The sequence below is a fragment of the Lolium perenne genome, chromosome 3, assembly GCF_019359855.2.
Source record: "Lolium perenne isolate Kyuss_39 chromosome 3, Kyuss_2.0, whole genome shotgun sequence".
In the NCBI taxonomy this organism is placed as follows: domain Eukaryota; kingdom Viridiplantae; phylum Streptophyta; class Magnoliopsida; order Poales; family Poaceae; genus Lolium; species Lolium perenne.
In genome coordinates, this window is record NC_067246.2 from 264461099 (window position 1) to 264485396 (window position 24298).

The window sequence follows — 24298 nt, forward strand, 5'->3', positions numbered from 1 at the left end:
GTACCCCGCGGACTTGTGCTTCATCCGGTTCAACGACATCTTCAGCATCTATCGCATGCAAGCGCTCCACTTTAGTGTGGTTCGCCTAGTTGCTCTTAGCTTGTCTACCCAGATTGTTAAGGAGGAGACGCCGACCATCGCGATAATGGACCCCTTCTATATGCGGGAGAGCATCATCTGCAACGCTGGGGTTCGGGCGATTGCCACCCAGCAGGTCGAGGGTTTCATGCTGGCGAACATTAAAAAGGGCGCCATTCTCATCCCTTACTTCCCCGAGTAAGTAATCACTCGCTAGTCCCCCATTACCATTCTATCCTATATCTCCATTTGCATTTCCAAAGGTTAATCCGTGTGTTTTCCGCAGAGACAAGTTCTGCACCCTCATCGTCGTGCACCCGCAACACTCGCATGCAGTCTATCTCGACTCGGGTAGGGACCACAAGAAAGACTACACCCACATCAAGGCCCTTCTCAATGATGCTCTCACCGGCTTCGCCAACAAGGCAGGCCCCCTCAAAGTAGAGAGGAAATCCCGAGGAGGCTTGGTCTTAACCCATACAACCAACTTCCCCTGCCTCAGGCAGTCGACGCCCGACAATGGGATGGACGCGTGGTACGCCATCCTTCAGATGCAGGAGTACATAAAGTACGCAGATGACATGTTGCTGCCAGAGAATCTCAAAAACAGGTTTGCAAACATGGCGGATGTCCCTGATAGAGAGATTAGAAAGAACTGGGGTCGCATCCAGCAGTTCATTTGCACGATAATCCTGCAGGATGTCAACAATAGGTCTGGCGAGTTCTTCTACGGCTATGGTCTACCACCTAATGACGAGATAGAACTCCGCTTGGAGATATCGCGTGATGAGAGGCCGTTCAACTCGCTTGAGGGCTGCCGTCCATTCCCCCCTAGGCGTACAACCTGATCCTACGACGGGAACACTTGCTAAAGCTTGAACGATATGTCCTTGAACTTCCGTATTGTAATAATTGCTATATATTCCCATAGAATCGACTAGTTGCTTTTATTTAGTTGTATGAATGTGCATGTGAACATGTGTCTATAGTTTCATTTACTTTGCTATATATTTCAAGATTATGGCGTACATAGCTTAATAATTATTTGCATTTACTCGACCACTACTTGCCTCGTATTTGGAGTTCGCCGATGATTAGAATGTTCGGTCACTCGTACACTCGGGGGTGGAGCCAGTGAGCCTTGGTGCGACGGCCACAAGTTACAATCTATTGTGCATCCTACCTAGCCTCACTGACTCCATCTCTGGATGTTAATATTTGTTTCGACCGACAAAGTATGAGGCACGCTATTTAATTCGTACTACTTGTCTTTTATTTGAGTTCGCACTTCTTAATTGCATTGGCCGATGATTAAAATGTTTGGTCACTTATACACTCCGGGGTGGGGCCAGTGAGGCTTGGGGTGATGGCCACAAATATCAATCTATTGTGCATCCTACCTAGCCTCACTGACCCCATCCCTGTATGTTATTATTTATTTCGACCAACAAAGTATGAGGCACATGCTATTTAGTTCATACTACTTGTCTCTTATTTGAGTTGGCACTTGTTCATTGCATTGGTACTAACGTTTTACTTGTCTTGTGAATGGAGATGCCGACGACATATGTCGTGTACAAGGGGAGGGTTCCTGGAGTCTACGACGATCGGGAGGATCGGAGACAGTGCACCGTTTCAGCGGCAACAGCTACAAGGGATACCCCACTAGGGTGGAGGCGGAAGGAAGATACGCCCGTTATCTAGCGGGAGAGATGAGGGACATGAGGAGGAACCGGATGAAGACCATGGCCTTCGTGATGATGGTCATCATGACCATGTTGGTCATGTTCTATGTGATTGTAGTTTAGGTTAGGACCTACATTGTGAGGTGTATGACGATACTTGTGACGACTATGTACCGAGACTTCTAACTTTGTGAAACTTCGTCGTTCGGTGTTGCATATGCACATGTGTTGTATGAATCAACACATTCCGAAACGAGACTTGCGTATTTGTGTATTGATACCGAAATGAAACTTGGCTCTCTATGTGCTTCTCATATTGCATGTACTGCTGTATAAATATGAACTGCTGTATAAATTTGCAAATATGCGCTGTAATACGCTGAAAAAAGGCTATAAAATTGTATTATCGATTACTACTGCCGGCGCACCTACATGACCTACTGCCGGCGCACAAAGCACGCGCCAGTGCTGGCATCCCTACTGCCGGCGCAGCTACACGTGCGCCAGTGGAATATGTAGTTGCCGACGAATCAGGGCCGGTGCGCCGGCAGTAGCTATCTTACCACCGGCGAACAGACTGGCCCGCCGGCAATGAGCAGTTATCACCGGTCCGTTTGCACCGGTGGGCTTCGGTGCGCCGGCAATAAGCCAATTAGGTGCGCCGGCAGTAGGCTTTTCCCTTGTAGTGCTCCATGCACAATACAAGTATGCAAAGGTAAAAAGTAGTTCATAGATGATAGAATATATGTTAGTGTGAAGTACTCATATATCTTTCAATACATGTAGAAAATGGAAATTGAGAAATAAGATGAAGAAAAAATAATTAAATAATTTAAACATATAGAGAGAAAATAATATACACCAAAAAGAAAAACTCATATGGATAGAGAAAGAGAACATAAAAAAGATCCTCGAAAAGAAAACATTCAAAATATTGAAAAGGGATTCACACTTTGTGTGCCCGGCCCGTCCAATGTAGTCTGTGGGTGTTAGCGGCTAATCATATTTGATGCTTAGTGCATGGTTGAATCCTGCATGCTCGCATCAGACTGTTTAGCGCGCCGTTAAACTATGGACGTTGCTACACAGTGCTATAGCACCGGTTAGTCTTACAGAGTGCCCCACCCAAATATAGAAATAAACTAGTCTAACATTCCCCACCTTCTAAAAATAGAAAGTCTACTCCCACACGTTCTTCTTTCCGTCTGGAATGTCCGCTGCAAGTGAAACACACGGGATGTGCAAAATCAGCGACTTCTCATTTCGTGGCTCCGTTCCAAGTTCATGACAAGAGAAAAAATACAAGATCGATCCTGCAAAAATAAATACATCATCTACTTCTATTGCACTTCGAGACTTCAAGTTCAAAAAAGTTATATGGTTCCAGATCGGTGGATGTAGAAAAAAGAAACAAAATACATCTAACACTGCCATCATTCGGGATGTAAAAAAAAACCTTGGGTGAACCTACTATTCTTACATCGAAAATAGGGACGAATCAGATATTGGATGTAGAAAAGGAAGAAAAAATACATCCGCCACTATCATCATTTTGGGATGTAAAAAATCGAAAAATAGATACAGCTTCAAAGAAAAAAATACAGCCAGAAAAATGGGGAGCATGCTTTTATTACATCCTTGGATGTTTTTAGATGTAGAACTAAGGAGCCTGGGAGGAGCGAAAATTAACTAGAAGAGGAATTCAGAAGGGACCAGTGACGCCGCCAGGTGAGAAGGGGATCACCGGCGCGCCGGACGGCGAGGCGAAGGCCCGTCCCTTCACGACGGGCGACGGCGCTCGCGGGGGTGGCGACCGGCGGCGGCGCTCGCGGGGGTGGCGACCGGCGGCGACGCGCTCGCGGGGGTGGCGACCGGCGGCGACGCGCTCGCGGGGGTGGCGATCGCGGCGACGCGCTCGCGGGGGTGGCGACGCGCTTGCGGAGGTGGCGACCGGCGGCGACGCGATTTGGAGGTTGTAATCGGCGGCGGCGCGCTCGTGAATAGCTCTATGTACGAAGGAAGGGAAAAGCTCTGGTGGAAGAGATAAGCTCGCTCGTGATGTGGTGGGCCTCCACGCGCTGTCTTCCACAAATAACCCCACGTGGATCGGCAAGAGCAAAAGGGGGCACCGGGTAAGACAACACCGTGCCCTGGCACCTAATAGAATTTAGGTTAAACTATTTCGGTTTTTCCCTAGCTTCAAGAACAATCTAGAATGTTCTGCATGTTTTTTTCTTGGGTTTTTTTTTTCTGATTTCACTTTGTTACCAAGTTATGTTTCGTTTTTTTTTTCGTTTTTCCTATATCCTCCGTTGTTTTCGGTTTTTCTCAATTTTTCATTGTTTTTGGTCCGATTTGAATTTTGTTCTGATATTTGAAATCGTTCATATTTAAAAAAATCAAAAGATGTTCATTTTTTAATTGTGTTCAAATTCTATGTTTGTTTAGATTCAAAATTTGTTCAGATTTGAAGTTTTTTCAAATTCTAAGTTTGATGAGACTCAAGATTTTTTAATTTAGGAAATAGTTCAATTTTAAAATTTGTTCAAATTTATATTTTGTGCAGTTTTAGGAAATGTTCAGATTTGAATTTCAGCATCAATCAACCAAAAAAGAACGAACTGAAAAAAACGACCAGACAAAGATTGCGATCGAAGGATTAACGGCCAGCCCATCTAGGAATAGCACTTCCTGGCGTTAGCCTTTATTTGATGCAGCAGGCCCATCATAAGAAGAAAAGAATAACAAGGCGGCCGGTTTCAAGATAAAATCTATGTGGCCGAACGAACTTGTAACGAACGATGGTCCAACAATAAAACATGTCAGCCCACTAAAGCCGTTTGTCGGCGAGACTCTGGTCCATTCATCTTGCTGGGCCTATAATTGTGAACGGAGCGAGTAGGTGCTAATCTTCGGCTCAAAAATTGTTAGACTCCGCCCTTGGCGCTCTGCTTTGCGCACGCTGCCACGGTTGAGCATGCAGTGCTCATCTAGCTAGGTCAGCACTAGTACCTTAAGGTTGCAGTCTGATATACGGTTTCAATTAATTTCCCTGCGAAGGGTATTCTGGTGCTGCAGGGCCATAAATACCTTTGTTGACTAGCTACAGTCACTAGTACGAGGATCGCCTTGCCGCAGCGCAACTCCGCAGCAGGCAGTAAATACGAGCAAGGCCACCGATGACAGAATTCAGAATACTAGCGTATACGGAGAGAGCCATGACGCAAGCAAACAGCTTCGCCAGCAAGAACATTGACACTTCCTTAATCACATATGATATACTCGGCACGACGAATTGCCTGCGCATTCTGATGATGCAGATTTGATACACGCGTGTTTGTTGTGATCAAGTGAAATAACTAGGCAATGATTCAGCTAACAATACGGATATAAAGCATCCAATGCAAATGATCTGGCATGCGTAACGATACCTAAATCCTATACTACTACCGTAACACATACCAAATCGTCAGCAACCCGACACAAATGGATATAAAGTGATCGTTTGTGTTCGTATAGATAAAAAGTAGAGAAAATCTCAGCCCCAGTAGCCCGATACAAGCTGATCAGCATGTCCATGTAGACGTATCTGTTGCCTATATTTGTGCTCGGAATAAGTTCCCGTGAACACAGGGCTCGGGCCCACCTGCCAGCGACCGATCCGTTTCGTCTTCTGCGTGCCAATATTAACGGTTGGCGTCGATGTAGCATTCTATAGCGTGTTAATGGTGCTGCATCGCCTTGCGCGTGCCAGTGCTAACGCGTTTGGCGCTGGGCATCCACACAAGGCATTCAAGGTGAGGAAGGGCCCCTATCCTTTTAAGGGGAGCAGGCCACCTCCATTCTGGCCACTCCTTCACCAACAACCACTGTCACCACCACTAGCACCATGGGCAAAGGCTGACCTTTTCGCAAGACGAAGACCGACCACGTGGTCGGCTCGTCTCGCGGCGGCATCATGAAGATGCAGCCACACCACTATGTCCCGATAGACCCTGCGCGCCAGGTATTTGACAAGAACCGAATGGCGCCTTAGCGGGAAGTGAACATGTCGGGCGGATGGTACCTCAAATCACGGCGTGTGCCAGTGCCTTTGGTGCCACGTGAATATTGCGAGCGCCGTGATGAGATCCTCTTCATCCTACCGCTAGATATGCGCGACGATCTAGCCTACGACCTCAACTTCTATAACTAGATCACCTTCTGGACGCGGGTGTAAAGCCGCGAGCGAGCTACCTCGGCGACATGGACTACTCCAACCAGGAATGCGGTGTCGGCCTCGACGATGACAGGAGGACGAAGGCCATGGCGACGACCTTTTCGACAATGGCGTGGTGCCTGCTTAGCTGCTCCGCCAGTCATTGCCCCAGAGATATCCAACCGGCGGACTTCATCGAGGAAGAGGCCCTCGGGCTGGCAATCGCCCAAGACGAGCTCGACAAGCTTCGCTAGTGGCATGGCCTGCCACACGGCCCCGGAACTCCGTAATGGCGCAGGGCATGCTATTCACGCAGATGATGAATCCTACGCGCGTCGTTCCTCCATCACGCCCGCACCAGCAGCTACATCGCCACCACCTCCTCCCGCTCCGCTCGCGCCAGGAGATGCGCCGCCGGCACCACAACTGGCGTTGTATTGGCTCTAGCCGTGGTCGGCTCCGGCGTCAACAACGACAAGGAACATTAGGCGTCCATGGCCCGACCCTATTTAGAGTTTCAATTTTATATCATTCTTTCTTGTTTCGGCACTATCTAAAAAAATTCTATAAATAAAAGTTGTTATTGAGAAAAATAAGGGCCGCTGGGCAGCTCCTGACCTGAGTGGACAATTGTTGAAAACTGACTATTCCATGCCTCGGGTCGATCTAAACGATATAAATCGTGTCTAAAATACAGAAAACCGCTGGAGATTTCCCTAAACATGATTTGGCCGCAGCAAGATTTCATTTCATTCCATCCCCATGTGCAACGAGTTCACGGTAACGTATCTGCACATGCACAAAATCCGCAGGAGAGAGAGCGCATGTGCAAGCGGACGGCGCCCCTGAAAAAAGTCCAGCGGCCGCGGCGAGCCGTCAGCTCGCGAGCGATTCAACATGCAAGACCAGAGGCCAACGTTTACCGTGCTAAACAGTTTGATCTCACCTCCGGTAAGGAGACACAAAACCAGCATTACCGGCGGGGAAACGGAGCAAAGAAGTAATGCCAAAGTTTCCATAAACAGGTATGTACAGATGGGCGGACGGACCAGCGCCGTCATCGCGAGATTCTCACCGTCACAGAACTAGGTTCTACCGACTACCGTGGATCGCAACGATCGATCAGGAGCCGAAGAGCAGCGACGGCGGCGGCTCGTTGAGGTCGAACGGGAGGCCGCCTGGACCTGGCCTGGCGCCTGCGCCGAGCTGGAGCGCCGTCGAGGGCGTGGGCGGAGACGCTGCTGGTCGGGGAAGAGAGCAGGGCACCGGCGCGGCGGCCGGCTGCGCGAAGTAGACGAACTGCCAGGGCGAAGGGACGTTGAGGTCGACGCCGCCGAAGGGAGCAGGCCGCTGCTGCTGCTGCAGAGGTGGGCGGTGGTGCAGCTGCTGGTAATGGTCGGGGAAGTTGGTCTTGGCCTTGGCGCCGCGGAGCGTGCGTGCGGCGCGGTCGTAGGCGAGCGCGGCCTCGACGGGGGTGTCGAAGGTGCCGAGCCACACCCGCGTCTTCTTCCACGGGTCGCGGATCTCCGCCGCGTACCGGCCCCACGGCCGCTTCCTGACGCCGCGGTAGTGCGCCTCGCTTCCTCCTCCCGCGGCTCCTCCGCCGCCGCCGAGGCTTGCCGTTTCCCGCAGCGCCGGATCCATCGGCTAGCAGGCGGCGAGGCGTGGTGTTTGGTTTGCTGGTGGTGCTTGCCTGTAATACTACGTAGTCTTGGTTAGTTTGGCTATAGGAACGGTGTACTGGTATTATAGAGCGGCGCCGCGCGTCGTAGAACGGAGGTGGAGTACGTAGCTGTATAAAGTCGTTCCTTGGGTTGGGGTTTGGGGGATTGTGGTGGCTTCGGGGAGCACGGCCGGCCGCCGCACGACTTGACGTATCCGCGGGGACAGCCATCTTTTTACTCACCAGTGGTCCCACTCCCAGCGCGGTGGTATACCGATCTTGACCCTGTGCTGCGCCGCACCCATTCTCATGTGAACCAATAATGCACGGCATCCCTGGTTTGCATGTGAACCCCCCCTGCCCGCGTGACGACATCCCACCTAATACTGCCACTCCGCGACGCGCCCCCACCATCTTTTTCAGCCTTGACCCAGCAGCTGGTGCCTGGTGCGAGCGGCGCCGGATGGAGCAGAGCGGCGGCCCTGGGCCATGTCCGATGGGGTCACGGTCGTCTGGCCCTGCATGTCAGTGAATCTCACATGCCTGCGCCACTCGTCCTGCGCCGGTAGCTGGTTTGTCGTTTATTCGCCGCGACGAATAAAAGCAATCGAGCGGAGGCTAGGCGCAAGCAAAGCTAGGGGTACCATGTCGCCACCGAAAATCCTAGTCCCGCCAGCGTCGAGGCGTGACGACGTGTCGAGGAGGCATTGCTGGCGGGCGGGTTCGGTTCACGTGCGAGCAGTCGTGTCGTGGGGTGGGAGACAGCACGGGCGCCGGGCGGGGTGGAATGGGACACGCGTGTGGTGTGTTGTGGCGCGTCGCCGCTAGCCAAGGCGGATGGGGCCGGGCCGAATAAATGGGTGGAGCGGTGCGGCTGGTGGGTACGGCGTTGGGTGCGTGCGGCGGCGTGGGCCACGCTGAGTCGACTTGATAATTGCAATCGGGGTTCTGCTTCTGTTTCTCCGGCGCTCGCTGATCAAAGCTCTTGGCTGCGTGCGACGAAATCAAGCGTACTGTAGTAGAGATGGAATTCATGGCGATCTGGCAGGCGCAGGAGATGGCCTGTTGTGGCAGGAGGGGATTCATATGCGGCGCCTTGGAGCCAAGCGACATTTTTTTTTCTTTCTTCCTTCTCTGCCCGAGGGTATACATACATACAGTATGACGCCTTGGACGTATCGCAAGCCGTGAGCGCATGGACGAAGCCGAGGACCACGACACCATATGCGTGTGGCCAGATTCTCCGGTTGCGCTAGCGCTAGGTTCATGCATATGGGATAGGCCGCCACCTAGCTCGACCGGCCGGCGCCGCTCGCGCAGACTGACCAAGACCGTAGCCCTGATGTCATCTCACCGCAAGCCTACGCTCCACGACCCTGTCCGTCCGTCCGCACCGCGCCCCTCGCTTCTTCTGTACCGCTGTCCCATGCATGCCGCACCGTAAAAGCTACTCTGCGTCCAGCGGCGCCTGCCACGCACCGTATGGCCCGCCGGCCGTGGCCACAAGAATTGCGCCGCGCGGGCGGTAGAGAGGAGAGGGTTATCCATCCATCCCCATCCGCCCGCGACGTGCTACGAATCTGATCGATGGCGTCGCTCGTCAAGCCGCAAGTCTGGACGCGCACTGGCGCGCCAAAGAACGGATGGGACGGCTGTGCGTGCGAAGTGCGAGCAAAGTCAGGGCTGGGTGGGTCCCCTGACGGAGGCCGGAGCTCGGACTGAGATGCCGTGTCGCGGCGGTGGGAGCATCTCGGGCCTCGCCTCGCCGCACCGCACGTGGTACCAAACGTGGCGGGCGACCGTGCGGCGGCCGTTGTTTTGACCGGATCCGTGTTGGCCGCGGCGTTCAGCCGCTGGGTCTGGGCCTACGATCCGTCCAAGCGTGGCGCTCTCTCTTCTTCGCCCAGTACATAGGCCCAATAGCGAAAGTAGTTTTATAAGTTTTTTCGAAGTAAAAATGAACCAGCGTAAATTTTTAAAACCTCACACTTCTATGTCTCTAATAATTATGATGTTAAATATATAGATAGATATATACAGTACTGATGTATGTAAACAAGTTCCGTTAAAAAATACGCTGTATTTTGGAAAATATAAAAAAGACAAATATCTGAACGTAAATGGTAGTAAAACTGTATTAAAATAGTATATATTTTTGTCATATTTTTTTTTTGTATTTCTCGACATACAAAGTATTTTTTACTGGGACTTTTTTTGTGTAGTATCCTCCTTTACATATATACCTATATATTTAAGGCCATAATTTTTGGAGACATAAAAATGTAAGGTTTTGAAATTTTCAAAAAATCTGAAAATGCATGGAGCATTGGTGCCCATGTGCACCAAATCCCCTCTCCGTAAATGTGTACTACATGTCTGTGATGAATTCGCTATGGTTTGCTCTACGGAAAAATAAAAGGACAAAACCATGTCTATATAAACTTCTCACATTTTGTCTTCCTTTTGGGGGTCTACGAGATGCCAAAAATTAATACATACATCCTATGCAATTATGCACACTCATATATATTATTTTAACGTTTTGAGTTTTTTTAGAAAAGTCAAATAGAGGGCTAACGTACCTGCTAATTAATTTCTAGAAGGACTATTCCCAAACATGTCTCCTCTATTTGGAAAGCCGGTGATATAGAGGTTGGAGCTCAGTTTATCTAAGTCAACGGCTAATTAGTGGTAGCATACCATGTCAGGGAAGATGACAAAGTTTCTCATATCCAGTGAGAGGTAATGTGATAAATGTGCCAAATCAGGGGCACTAGGCTAAATGAAACTTGTCAACCAATTCCAGAACAACAAAGTGCAAATAATGTTTACATTGGTGGTGATTCGATATCGAAATATCCGACAAATTAAAAATAGCATCGGGATTAGATTCACAATAAGGCAATGCAGGTGGTGTGATGTCTAATAGCCCTCATACGTTATCATGTATTTCCTCCACAGTCACTTTAAGCATTATCTTATCGTTGATTAATCTAATCTCAGTGTCTATTGAATCACTATTTCTACGGTCTCCACCATGTTGAGATGTTCCTAGGCATATAGACTTTGCTTAACCTAGTAATGGTCTCTCTGCTGCAAGCGAGCATGCGACTAGCATCTTTCTTGGTGCTCACCTCGGTGATATCCTCCGAAGGCTAGTTCTAGCCTCGAGGAGAGTCCAAACAACCATCATATATGTATACCAAATATTTTTACCATCACTAAATGTTAACTAGTTTTAGTTGAGATTTAGAATTACAATGTTGAATAGTATGTTGTCAACAGTGTCTAACACATAGTTCTCTTTGTAATACGTAAGACAACCCTCTTTTCATAGCTATACAATTCAAATTACAATGTACATATGTGATAAGGTATAACTATATTAATTCATCAAAATAACGTAATTTTGTAGTTTTAGTTTCACCAATTTTACGTTATAAAATTCTGTCTGAATTTGAGCAAATATTGAAGGATAATAATCGCATTCTATATGGATTATCTTGTGTTAATCACTTGATACAATGCAGTGTGTGTTTGTACCTATTTAGTACCTTTTAATATCCTCTTAAAAAGGTTTTGCTAAGCATGTGTCAAAAAAAATATCCTACAAGATGTTTGACAAGTCGGCTAGCTTAGAATTTGGAATTTCTAGAATTGTGTGAGGCAGCAACAAGTGTTTTGTTCTAACCCCTTTTTATCGGTCTCTCTAGCTGGTATTATACATCGTTTTGGATGCCGGCGCGCCTGGGGCCCGCTCCCGTGCTCATAGTCTTCGCTAGGTGGTCCAAGACCTATTCACAATTTCTATTATTTTTGATTAATAGATTGGAGGTACTTTTCACAATAAAAAATCTCTTATCCATTTGGATTCACAAATATTAAGAGAATGCCCGTGGTCAGATAACAACAAGATGTCTATCTAGACAAACTTAGAACAACCCTTTAATTAGAAGGTTGTATCACCGTTGTTTTCAATATTCTGATTCAATCCTCTCTAAATGATGGGACTAAATTGGGAAAACCAATGACTAGGTCTCCAACCATCCAAATGTAACGATTATGCCAAATGTTGTGGTGATAAAAAAGGAAAACATTGTTGATCACCCGTGGAATCACGTCGCGCCCGTCCTCCTCCAGTTGCTGGTGACACGTGTCTATCACGTGCGCACGCCTTTCTCGTTCCTCTCATTTTCTGTCTGACTTGTCCCCAATACCGACACGGTGCACACGCAACATGGTTTCGTGGCCATGCGCCGACGCTTTTGGTGCTTGTCTCGTCGCCGTTCTCCAGTGCATTGGGTGGCTTCCCTTGTGGGGTTGCCGTCGTCTACGATGTCGCGCTGCTGCCGGTATGCATGGTTAGGGTGTGGAATGGGCACGCGTGTGGTGTGGTGAGGCGTGTCACCGCTAGCCAAGGCCGGTGGGGCTGGGCCGATAAGTGGGTGGAGTGGTGTGGCTAGTGTGTGGGGTGTAAGGCGTTGGGTGTGTGCGGCAGTGTGAGGACTTAATAATTACAGTACTATTGGGGAGAAGGGATTTGGTGCACATGGGCACTGGTGCTCCCTTCATTTTTAGATATTTGAAAATTTCAAAACTTCAAACTTTGATATCTTGAAAAAATATGCCGTTAAATATATAGATAGGTATGTATAGGAGAAGTCTACGCAAAAAAAAAGTCCTGCTAAAACAGACTTCAAATTTTGAGAAATACAAAATAAACAAATTTCAAACAAAAAATATACTACTCCTATTTCAATATTATGTTACTACCATTTGGTGTCAGAAATTTATCTTTTCATATTTCCTAAACATACTTTAGATCTGGCAGGGGCAGGAGATGGCATGTACTATCAGAAGGGGATTCATATGGGGCGCTTTGGAGTCAGGCGACAGGTTATTTTTTCTTCTTCCTTCTCTGCCCAAGAGTATTCAGTTGGAGGAGTATTTAACACTCCGTCAACTGTCCTTGATCGTCGCACAGTTTCTCCGATACCGCTAGCTTCACGCATGGGCTAGAGGCTGGCCGCCACCTAGCTCGACCGGCGCCGCTCGCTCGCTCAGACTGACCAAGTCCGTAGGCATAGCCGTGATGTCATCTGACCGCAAGGGGCTACGCCCCTCGCTTCTGTGTTCTGCCCCGCGGTCCCATGCAGGCTGCACCGGCTCTCCCGCCGCACTGCAAAAGTTGCTCCGCCGTTTACTGTGTCCAGCGGCGCGGGCCTGCCACGCACACTGTGCCGCTGCTTTCGTCGTGGCCGTATCCATCCGCCCCGGCAGCGACGTGGAGTGGTGCTACTGCTACGAATCAAATCGAGTGGCCTCGCTCGTCAAGCCGCAAGTCTGGACGCGCCAAGGACGACGGATGGGACGGCTGTGCGTGCAGGGCCGGGTGGGTCCTGCGACGGAGGCCGGAGCTGAGCCGTGATGCCGTGTCGCGGCGGTGGGAGCAGCTCGGGCCGCACCGCACGTGGTGCCAAACGTAGGGGCGGCCGTGCGGCGGACGGTTTTTGACCGGATCCCTGGTGGCCGCAGCGTTCACATCACCTGCGTCTAGACCTATCCGTCCAAGTGTGGCGCCCTCTCTTCTTCGCCCACTACATAGGCCCAATAGTGAAAGGGACTGTGGCGATATAGCCCAGGTAGCCGTTCATTTTGAGAAATTTAAAATGATTTTTATAAGTTCACAAAATCAAAATTAATCCTGTGTATGCATAAATGTGTATCACATATCAATCAAGTTTCGTTGATGAATACATTATGGTTTGCTCGACGGAAAAAATGTGTCAAAACCATGTCTATAAAAACCCCTCACATTGGTCTTTTTTTTCTAGTCTAGGTCATACACCTAAAAACATACCTCGGCAAGACTAAATACATGCATGCTAGGCTATTATGCACACTCATATATACTATTTTAACTTTTTGAGTATTTTAGATGAAGCTTTAAAAGATTTAAAAGATCAAATAAAGGGCTAACGTAGCACCTAGGTTCCAAAAGGGCTATTCCCTAACATGTCTCCTCTCTTTGGAGAACCGCAGACTAGAGGCTCGAGCTCCATTTATGTAGGTTACCGGCTAAATCGTGGTAGCAACACCATGTCACAAGAGCTCCATTTATAAAGGTTCTAATGCCTAGTGAGAGCCATGCTAGCATAAAGTGTGTACATCCAAGGTGATTAATGTGCCGAATCATCAGCACAAGGCCAAACGAAACTTGTCGACCAATTCCAGAACAACAAAACGTAAATAACGATTAGATTGCTCTGATTCAATATCGGAATAAAATTTATTCTCCAGACATATCAAGATTTGGATAAGGCAGGTGGTCTGCTCTCTAATAGTCATCATATGCTATGTTGTTTTTCTACACTATCACATTCAGCTCTACCATTTCTTCACTACCAATTTAACTCTGATATACGCTGCGTCGCTAGGTCTATCGTCTCGACGCTGTTGAGATGTTACAAGGCGAATGCACTTTCCTCATCCTAGTACTGATCTCTCTAGCATAGTCGGGTTCCAGACTAACTTCGTACTTAGTGGTCATGTCGATGGTATTCCCCGAAGGCCCTGTTCTAGTCCCGAGGAGAGTCCAAACAAATAACCATCATACATGTATACCAAATATTTTTACCTTCACTAAATGTTAACTAGTTCTAGTATAGATTTAACATACAACTTTAAATAGTATCTTGTCAACGGTATCTAAAACATACGTCTCTTTGTAATATGAAAACTCATGTTTCATAGCTATACAATTCAAACCGCCACTGCTACAATGCACACGTGATAATGTACAACTATATTGATAAAAAAAATTATGTTATTTTGTAGTTTTAGTTTCAGTAATTTTACAACAATTTTTTTGTCTGAATTTGAGCAAATATTAAAGGATAAAAATGGCATTCTATATGGATTAGCTTGTGTTAGTTACTTGGTGCACTACGGAGTGTGTTTGTACCTATATATGAGTGCCTTTGAATATCTTCTTAAAAGGTTTTACTAAGCATGTGCCAAAGAAATATCTTAATAGAGTAGAGGGTCTGACAGTCGGCTTAGATTAGAATTTTAGAATGTGCGAGGTGTCAACTGTTGGAGATATGCCCAAGAGGCAATAATAAAATGGTTATTATAATATATATTTGTGTTTATGATAATGTTTATATACCATGCTATAATTGTATTAACCGAAACATTGATACATGTGTGTTATGTGAACAACAAGTAGTCCCTAGTAAGCCTCTTGTATAACTAGCTTGTTGATTAATAGATGATCATGGTTTCGTGATCATGAACATTGGATGTTATTAATAACAAGGTTATGTCATTATGTGAATGATGTAATGGACACACCCAATTAAGCGTAGCATAAGATCACGTCATTAAGTTCATTTGCAATAAGCTTTCGATACATAGTTACCTAGTCCTTTCGACCATGAGATCATATAAATCACTTATGCCGGAAGAGTACTTTGATTACATCAAACGCCACTGCGTAAATGGGTGGTTATAAAGGTGGGATTAGGTATTCGGAAAGTATGAGTTGAGGCATATGGATCAACAGTGGGATTTGTCCATCCCGATGACGGATAGATATACTCTGGGCCCTCTCGGTGGAATGTCGTCTAATTAGCTTGCAAGCATATGAATGGTTCATAAGAGATGACATATCACGGTACGAGTAAAGAGTACTTGTCTGGAGACGAGGTTTGATGTCTACGCCCCCCTCCTTTTCCTGTAGACAGTGTTGGGCCTCCAAGAGCAGAGGTTTGTAGAACAGCAGCAAGTTTTCCCTTAAGTGGATCACCCAAGGTTTATCGAACTCAGGGAGGAAGAGGTCAAAGATATCCCTCTCATGTAACCCTGCAACCACAAAACAAGAAGTCTCTTGTGTCCCCAACACACCTAATAGGTGCACTAGTTCGGCGAAGAGATAGTGAAATACAGGTGGTATGAATATATATGAGCAGTGGCAACGGCACCAGAAAAGTGTTTTGCCCAGGACAGTAAACAAGCAGTAGTAACGCAGCAGTAGTAACGCAGTAAACAAGCAGCGATAGCAGTATTTAGGAACAAGGCCTAGGGATCAGACTTTCACTAGTGGACACTCTTAACATTGATCACATAACAGAATAGATAAATGCATACTCTACACTCTCTTGTTGGATGATGAACACATTGCGTAGGATTACACGAACCCTCAATGCCGGAGTTAACAAGCTCCACAATTCAATGTTCATATTTAAATAACCTTAGAGTGTAAGATAGAACAATACGACTAAACCAAGTACTAACATAGCATGCACACTGTCACCTTCACACTATGTAGGAGGAATAGATCACATCAATACCATCATAGCAATAGTTAACTTCATAATCTACAAGAGATCATAATCATAGCCTACGCCAAGTACTAACACGGATGCACACACTGTCACCATTACACCGTGCAGGAGGAATAAAACTACTTTAATAACATCACTAGAGTAGCACATAGATGAATAGTGATACAAAACTCATATGAATCTCAATCATGTAAAGCAGCTCATGAGATTATTGTATTGAGGTACATGGGAGAGAGATGAACCACATAGCTACAGCGGAGCCCTCAGCCTCGGGGGTGGATTACTCCCTCCTCATCATGGAGGCATCGATGGCGGTGAAGATGGCGGTGAAGACGGCGGTGGAGATGGCTCCGGGGGCAATTCCCCGTCCCGGCAGGGTGCCGGAACAGCGACTTCTGTTCCCCGAATTGGACTTTCGCGATGGCGGCGGCTCTGGATGGTTTTCTCTGTTTCCGTCGAATTCGTCGATGTTTTTAGGTCAGGGACGAATATATAGGCGGAGAGGCGGCGCAAGGAGGCGGCTGGGGCCCCCACACCATAGGCTGGCGCGGCTAGGGGCCCACCCGCGCCGCCTTATGGTGTGGGCCCCCTGCTGCCCGCCTCCGACTCTCCTTCGGTGTTCCGGAAGCTTCCGGGAATTCTAAGACTTTCGGCGTTGATTTCGTCCGATTCCGAAAATATTTCCTTACTAGGATTTCTGAAACTAAAAACAGCAGAAAACAGCAACTGGCCCTTCGGCATCTCGTCAATAGGTTAGTTCCGGAAAATGCATAAATATGACATAAAGTATGCATAAAACATGTAGATATCATCAATAATGTGGCATGGAACATAAGAAATTATCGATACGTCGGAGACGTATCAGCATCCCCAAGCTTAGTTTCTGCTCGTCCCGAGCAGGTAAACGATAACAAAGATAATTTCTGGAGTGACATGCCATCATAACCTTGATCATACTATTGTAAGCATATGTAATGAATGCAGCAATCAAAACAATGGTAATGACATGAGTAAACAAATGAATCATATAGCAAAGACTTTTCATGAATAGTACTTCAAGACAAGCATCAATAAGTCTTGCATAAGAGTTAACTCATAAAGTAATAATTCAAAGTAAAAGCATTGAAGCAACACAAAGGAAGATTAAGTTTCAGCGGTTGCTTTCAACTTATAACATGTATATCTCATGGATATTGTCAACATAGAGTAATATAATAAGTGCAATATGCAAGTATGTAGGAATCAATGCACAGTTCACACAAGTGTTTGCTTCTTGAGGTGGAGAGAAATAGGTGAACTGACTCAACATGAAAGTAAAAGAATGGTCCTCCATAGAGGAAAAGCATCGATTGCTATATTTGTGCTAGAGCTTTGATTTTGAAAACATGAAACAATTTTGTCAACGGTAGTAATAAAGCATATGTATCATGTAAATTATATCTTACAAGTTGCAAGCCTCATGCATAGTATACTAATAGTGCCCGCACCTTGTCCTAATTAGCTTGGACTACCGGATCATGGCAATGCACATGTTTTAACCAAGTGTCACAAAGGGGTACCTCTATGCCGCCTGTACAAAGGTCTAAGGAGAAAGCTCGCATCGGATTTCTCGCTATTGATTATTCTCAACTTAGACATCCATACCGGGACAACATAGACAACAGATAATGGACTCCTCTTTTATGCATAAGCATGTAACAACAATTAATTTTCTCATTAGAGATTGAGGATGTTGTCCAAAACTGAAACTTCCACCATGAATCATGGCTTTAGTTAGCGGCCCAATGTTCTTCTCTAACAATATGCATGCTTAACCATAAGGTGGTAGATCTCTCTTACTTCAGACAAGACGAACATGCATAGCAACTCACATGAAATTCAACAAAGAGTAGTTGATGGCGTCCCCAGTGAACATGGTTATCGCACAACAAGCAACTTAATAAGAGATAAAGTGCATAAGTACATATTCAATACCACAATAGTTTTTAAGCTATTTGTCCCATGAGCTATATATTGCAAAAGTGAATGATGGAATTTTAAAGGTAGCACTCAAGCAATTTACTTTGGAATGGCGGAGAAATACCATGTAGTAGGTAGGTATGGTGGACACAAATGGCATAGTGGTTGGCTCAAGTATTTTGGATGCATGAGAAGTATTCCCTCTCGATACAAGGTTTAGGCTAGCAAGGTTATTTGAAACAAACACAAGGATGAACCGGTGCAGCAAAACTCACATAAAAGACATATTGTAAACATTATAAGACTCTACACCGTCTTCCTTGTTGTTCAAACTCAATACTAGAAATTATCTAGACCTTAGAGAGACTAATTATGCAAACCAAATTTTAGCATGCTCTATGTATTTCTTCATTAATAGGTGCAAAGTATATGATGCAAGAGCTTAAACATGAGCACAACAATTGTCAAGTATCACATTATCCAAGACATTATAGCAATTACTACATGTATCATTTTCCGTTTCCAACCATATAACAATTTAACGAAGAAGATTCAACCCTCGCCATGAACATTAAAAGCTAAGAACACATGTGTTCATACGAACCAGCGGAGCGTGTCTCTCTCCCACACAAGCATTTATTCAAACAAAAACAAAAACAAAAAACATACAGACGCTCCAAGTAAAGCACATAAGATGTGATGGAATAAAAATATAGTTTCAGGGGAGGAACCTGATAATGTTGTCGATGAAGAAGGGGATGCCTTGGGCATCCCCAAGCTTAGATGCTTGAGTCTTCTTGAAATATGCAGGGGTGAACCACCGGGGCATCCCCAAGCTTAGAGCTTTCACTCTCCTTGATCATAGTATATCATCCTCCTCTCTTGACCCTTGAAAACTTCCTTCACACCAAACTCGAAACAAACTCATTAGAGGGTTGAGAGTGGATTCTGTGACCGGGTGTATACGTGAGCATGCGTCCGTTGCTTGACACGTGGCACACCTAATGATTCCCTGTTAGAACCATTGTTGGCTAAACAAAGTCCATCAGCCCTAACATCCCTCCCAAAACGCGTAGGACCCACTTGTTTGAATTCAAAAAAGTGGGCCAGGTTAATTTTTTTTCGAATGGACCCTACACTTCGGAATTCAAATTTGTGGGACCCAAAACACTTAAGGCCCCACTATTTTGAATTCAAATGACGGGACCCACCGGACTGGACCCTACATTTCGAATTTAAATTCTGGTGTGTCACACTTCCTTCGTACTTTTTTTTTCTTCTTTCACTATCCTAACCATAGTGCATCCATTACTCGCCATTGCAGGCAGCTAACAATTCCAAACATGCAATCTTTCACCACCATAAATTAACGTCGTTGCTCCGGGGTGCTAGCAGGTATTGCAGCCTTGAATCACCATTGCAAAGAGCGGACATTGAAAACAGCTTACTTTGGCGATAAGTTCGGTCGTCCAGAACGTAGTCAACGGCACACTTAACTTATTCTTAGTGTCTTTCAGCACAGCAGGATCCGTGTCTAGATAGCACCGGGCGTTATAGCAGATGCAAATTGCATGCATAAAATCGGTTGGATTCATGCATGATTTCACCCAGAACATAACATATACTACCATTCTACAACCTAGACGGACATGTGAGCTACATGAGCAGCGCAAAATCTTTGGTGCGCAAGAACGTTGGAGAAGATAAACAGTATAACCCTTATTTTGTCCATATGCGCGGTATCTGTCCCATCTAGCTACTGCAATTTTTTTTTTTCGTTGCAGCCGGTCAACCTGAAGAGTACAACAGATCGATGTCTGACGAACCCCGTGTCCAGCAAGTTAGCAGTCACAAGATGTACTGTTGCACACACTGCACAATCATCCCTATCCTCTCACGGGGTTACACACACAGCAATTATTCATACAGTATGTCTTTGTGACAGATACCTTAGTTCCTATACTACATGATTGAGCCAGCTGCCCCTGTATATATGCTTACCAACACGTAGTCACGGGTGAATCGGAGCGGGGCTGTTTAACATGGAATTTTCAGTACTTGGCGCCAACTGCTTCAGTGCTAGCCGGGCTTTTTCCCGACTTGGCGCCAACCAATCAGGCGCGAAAAAAAGCCCGCCAAAGATTCGGTAATGATTGGCGCTTCCAATAATTGTGAGACGGGCCCTGCAGCGCAGGACAAACAAACGATAAGACACAATCAAGTGGACATCAACCATTCCGCATAACCGAATCTCAATGCACATCCTGTGGTATCTACCGCGTGCTCACGTATACACCCGGTCACCAGGCTTCTTCCGTTAGAGGGTTAGTGCATAATCAAAAATTCACATGTTCAGAGGTGACACAATCATTCTTAACACTTCTGGACATTGCTCAAAGCTACTGGAAGGTAATGGAACAAAGAAATCCACCCAACACAGCGAAAGAAGCAATGCGAAATAAAAGGCAGAATCTGTCAAAACAGAACAGTCCGTAAAGATGAATTTTTAATAAATACTTCCGTTGCTCAGATCAGAAAACTCAAAGCTAATGAAAGTTGCGTACATATCTGAGGAACACGCACGTAAATTGGTATATTTTTCTGAATTACCTACAGAGAAAACAGCCCAGATTCGTGACAGATAGAAATCTGTTTCTGCGCAGAAATCCAAATCTAGTATCAACCTTCGATTAGAGGCTTCACTTGGCACAACAAAACGCAAAACTAAGATAAGGAGAGGTTGCTACAGTAGTAAACAACTTCCAAGACACAAATATAAAACAAAGTACTGTAGCAAAATAATACATGGGTTATCTCCCAAGAAGTTCTTTCTTTATAGCCATTAAGATGGGCTCAACAGTTTTAATGATGCACTCGCAGGAAATAGTATTTGAAGCAAAAGAGAGCATCAAGAGGCAAATTCAAAACACATTTAAGTCTAACATGCTTCCTATGCATAGGAATCTTGTAAATAAACAAGTTCATGAAGAGCAAAGTAACAAGCATAGGAAGATAAAACAAGTGTAGCTTCAAAAATTTCAGCACATAGAGAGGTATTTTAGTAACATGAAAATTTCTACAACCATATTTTCCTCTCTCATAATAACTTTCAGTAGCAACATGAGCAAACTCAACAATATAACTATCACATAAAGCATTCTTATCATGAGTCTCATGCATAAAATTATTACTCTCCACATAAGCATAATCAATTTTAGTAGTTGCAGTGGGAGCAAATTCAACAAAGTAGCTATCATTATTATTCTCATCATCAAATATAGGAGGCAAAGTATCATCAAAGAAAATTTTCTCCTCAATGCTTGGGGGACTAAAAAGATCATGAAAACCAGCTTCTCCAAGCTTAGAACTTTCTATATCATTATCAACAATGGTGTTCAAAGCGTTCATACTAATATTACTACCAGCATGCAAATAAGATTCTATAGGTTTTTTAATTTTCGCATCAAACAATCCATGTTTTAAATCAGGAAATAGCATAAGAAGCTCATTCTTGTCCATTATGCCAAACTAGTGTAAACAAGAAACAAAAAGATGCAATTGCAGGATCTAAAGGAAATAGCTTTGAGTACTTACAATGCGCCGGAAAATAGCTTAGTAGCCGAGATCCGGAGTGTGAGTACCTTTTACCTTTCCTCCCCGGTAACGGCGCCAGAAAATAGCTTGATGTCTACGCCCCCCTCCTTTTCCTGTAGACAGTGTTGGGCCTTCAAGAGCAGAGGTTTGTAGAACAGCAGCAAGTTTTCCCTTAAGTGGATCACCCAAGGTTTATCGAACTCAGGGAGGAAGAGGTCAATGATATCCCTCTCATGCAACCCTGCAACCACAAAGCAAGAAGTCTCTTGTGTCCCCAACACACCTAATAGGTGCACTAGTTCGGCGAAGAGATAGTGAAATACAGGTGGTATGAATATATATGAGCAGTGGCAACGGCACCAGAAAAGTGCTTTGCCCAGGACAGTAAACAAGCAGTAGTAACGCAGCAGTAGTAACGCAAGAAAACAAAGAAACAAGCAGCGATAGCAGTATTTAGGAACAAAGCCTAGGGATCAGACTTTCACTAGTGGACACTCTCAACATTGATCACATAACAGAATAGATAAATGCATACTCTACACTCTCTTGTTGGATGATGAACACATTGCGTAGGATTACACGAACCCTCAATGCCGGAGTTAACAAGCTCCACAATTCAATGTTCATATTTAAATAACCTTAGAGTGTAAGATAGAACAATACGACTAAACCAAGTACTAACATAGCATGCACACTGTCACCTTCACACTATGTAGGAGGAATAGATCACATCAATACCATCATAGCAATAGTTAACTTCATAATCTACAAGAGATCATAATCATAGCCTACGCCAAGTACTAACACGGATGCACACACTGTCACCATTACACCGTGCAGGAGGAATAAAACTACTTTAATAACATCACTAGAGTAGCACATAGATGAATAGTGATACAAAACTCATATGAATCTCAATCATGTAAAGCAGCTCATGAGATTATTGTATTGAGGTACATGGGAGAGAGATGAACCACATAGCTACAGCGGAGCCCTCAGCCTCGGGGGTGGATTACTCCCTCCTCATCATGGAGGCAGCGATGGCGGTGAAGATGGCGGTGAAGACGGCGGTGGAGATGGCTCTGGGGGCAATTCCCCGTCCGGCAGAGTGCCGAACAGGCGACTTCTGTCCCCCGAATTGGACTTTCGCGATGGCGGCGGCTCTGGATGGTTTTCTCTGTTTCCGTCGAACTCGTCGATGTTTTTAGGTCAGGGACGAATATATAGGCGGAGAGGCGGCGCAAGGAGGCGGCTGGGGCCCCCACACCATAGGCTGGCGCGGCCAGGGGGCCACCCGCGCCGCCTTATGGTGTGGGCCCCCTGCTGCCCGCCTCCGACTCTCCTTCGGTGTTCCGGAAGCTTCCGGGAATTCTAAGACTTTCGGCGTTGATTTCGTCCGATTCCGAAAATATTTCCTTACTAGGATTTCTGAAACCAAAAACAGCAGAAAACAGCAACTGGCCCTTCGGCATCTCGTCAATAGGTTAGTTCCGGAAAACGCATAAATATGACATAAAGTATGCATAAAACATGTAGATATCATCAATAATGTGGCATGGAACATAAGAAATTATCGATACGTCGGAGACGTATCAAGGTTGAACGAGGTATAGAGATACTGATGATCAAACCTCGGACAAGTAAAATATCGCGTGACAAAGGGAATCGGTATCATATGTGAATGGTTCAATCGATCACTAAGTCATCGTTGAATATGTGGGATCCATTATGGATCTCCAGATCCTGCTATTGGTTATTGGTCGGAGAGAAGTCTCAACCATGTCTGCATAGTTCGCGAACCATAGGGTGACACACTTAAGGTTTGATGTCGTTTAAGTAGATATGGAATATGGAATGGAGTTCGAAGTTTTGTTCGGAGTCTTGGATGGGATCCAGGACATCACGAGGAGTTCCGGAATGGTCCAAAAAATAAGATTCATATATAAGAAGTCACTTTCCAAGTTTGGAAATGATCCGGTGCATTTATGGAATGTTCTAGAAGGTTCTAGAAAAGTCCGGAAGAAATCACCATGGGAAGTGGAGTCTCGGAGGGACTCCACCTTGCATGGCCGGCCAAACCCTAAGGGGGAGGAGTCCCAGGTGGACTCCCCAATAGTGGCCGGCCAACCCTCCCAAGGAAGGGGTGGGAGTCCCACCTTGAGTAGGATTCCCCCCTTGGGTAGGTTTTGTCCCTATGGAAGGTTTTGGTTTCGGGTCTTATTTGAAGACGTGGATACCAACACTTGGGAATTTCCACCTATATAATGAGGAGGAGAGGGAGGGGGCTGCCCACTCTTGGCCGCACCACCTAGGGCCCCCCATGGCCGGCGCCCTACCCCCTCTCTCTCCCCAAACCCTAGCGCCCCTCCTCCACATACTACTCCCACAGCGCATAGGCGAAGCCCTGCCGGAGTTCTCCACCACCACCGCCACCACGCCGTCGTGCTGCCGGGATTCCGAGGAGGATCTACTACTTCCGCTGCCTGCTGGAACGGGGAGAAGGACGTCGTCATCAACACCGAACGTGTGACCGAGAGGTGCTGCCCGACTGTGGCACCGTCAAGATCTTCTACGCGCTTTCGAAAGCGGCAAGTGATCGACTACAGCAACAACGAGATCTAATCTCGTAGGCTTTGGAAATCTTCGAGGGTTAGTCTCATGATCTTCTCGTTGCTACCATCTTCCAGATTGCATCTTGGCTTGGTTTTCGTTCTTGCGGTAGGAATTTTTTTATTTTCTATGCTACGAATCCCATCATCAACAACTGTTTTGT

General features: G+C 46.0%; 1 protein-coding gene across 1 annotated transcript; it reads right to left on the reverse strand.

Moving 5' to 3' along the window:
* Nucleotides 1-6955: 6955 nt before the first annotated feature.
* LOC127344110 (ethylene-responsive transcription factor RAP2-2-like) lies at nucleotides 6956-7812 on the reverse strand. The gene has a single exon (XM_051370328.2). The coding sequence runs from the start codon at nucleotides 7603-7605 to the stop codon at nucleotides 7084-7086; it is 522 nt and encodes a 173-aa protein (XP_051226288.1). The 5' UTR covers nucleotides 7606-7812; the 3' UTR covers nucleotides 6956-7083.
* Between the last annotated feature and the right edge of the window lie 16486 nt (nucleotides 7813-24298).

Bases quoted from the DNA above. Each gene is read 5' to 3' on its own strand.
- LOC127344110 (XM_051370328.2), bottom strand. From the start codon at position 7,605: ATGGATCCGGCGCTGCGGGAAACGGCAAGCCTCGGCGGCGGCGGAGGA.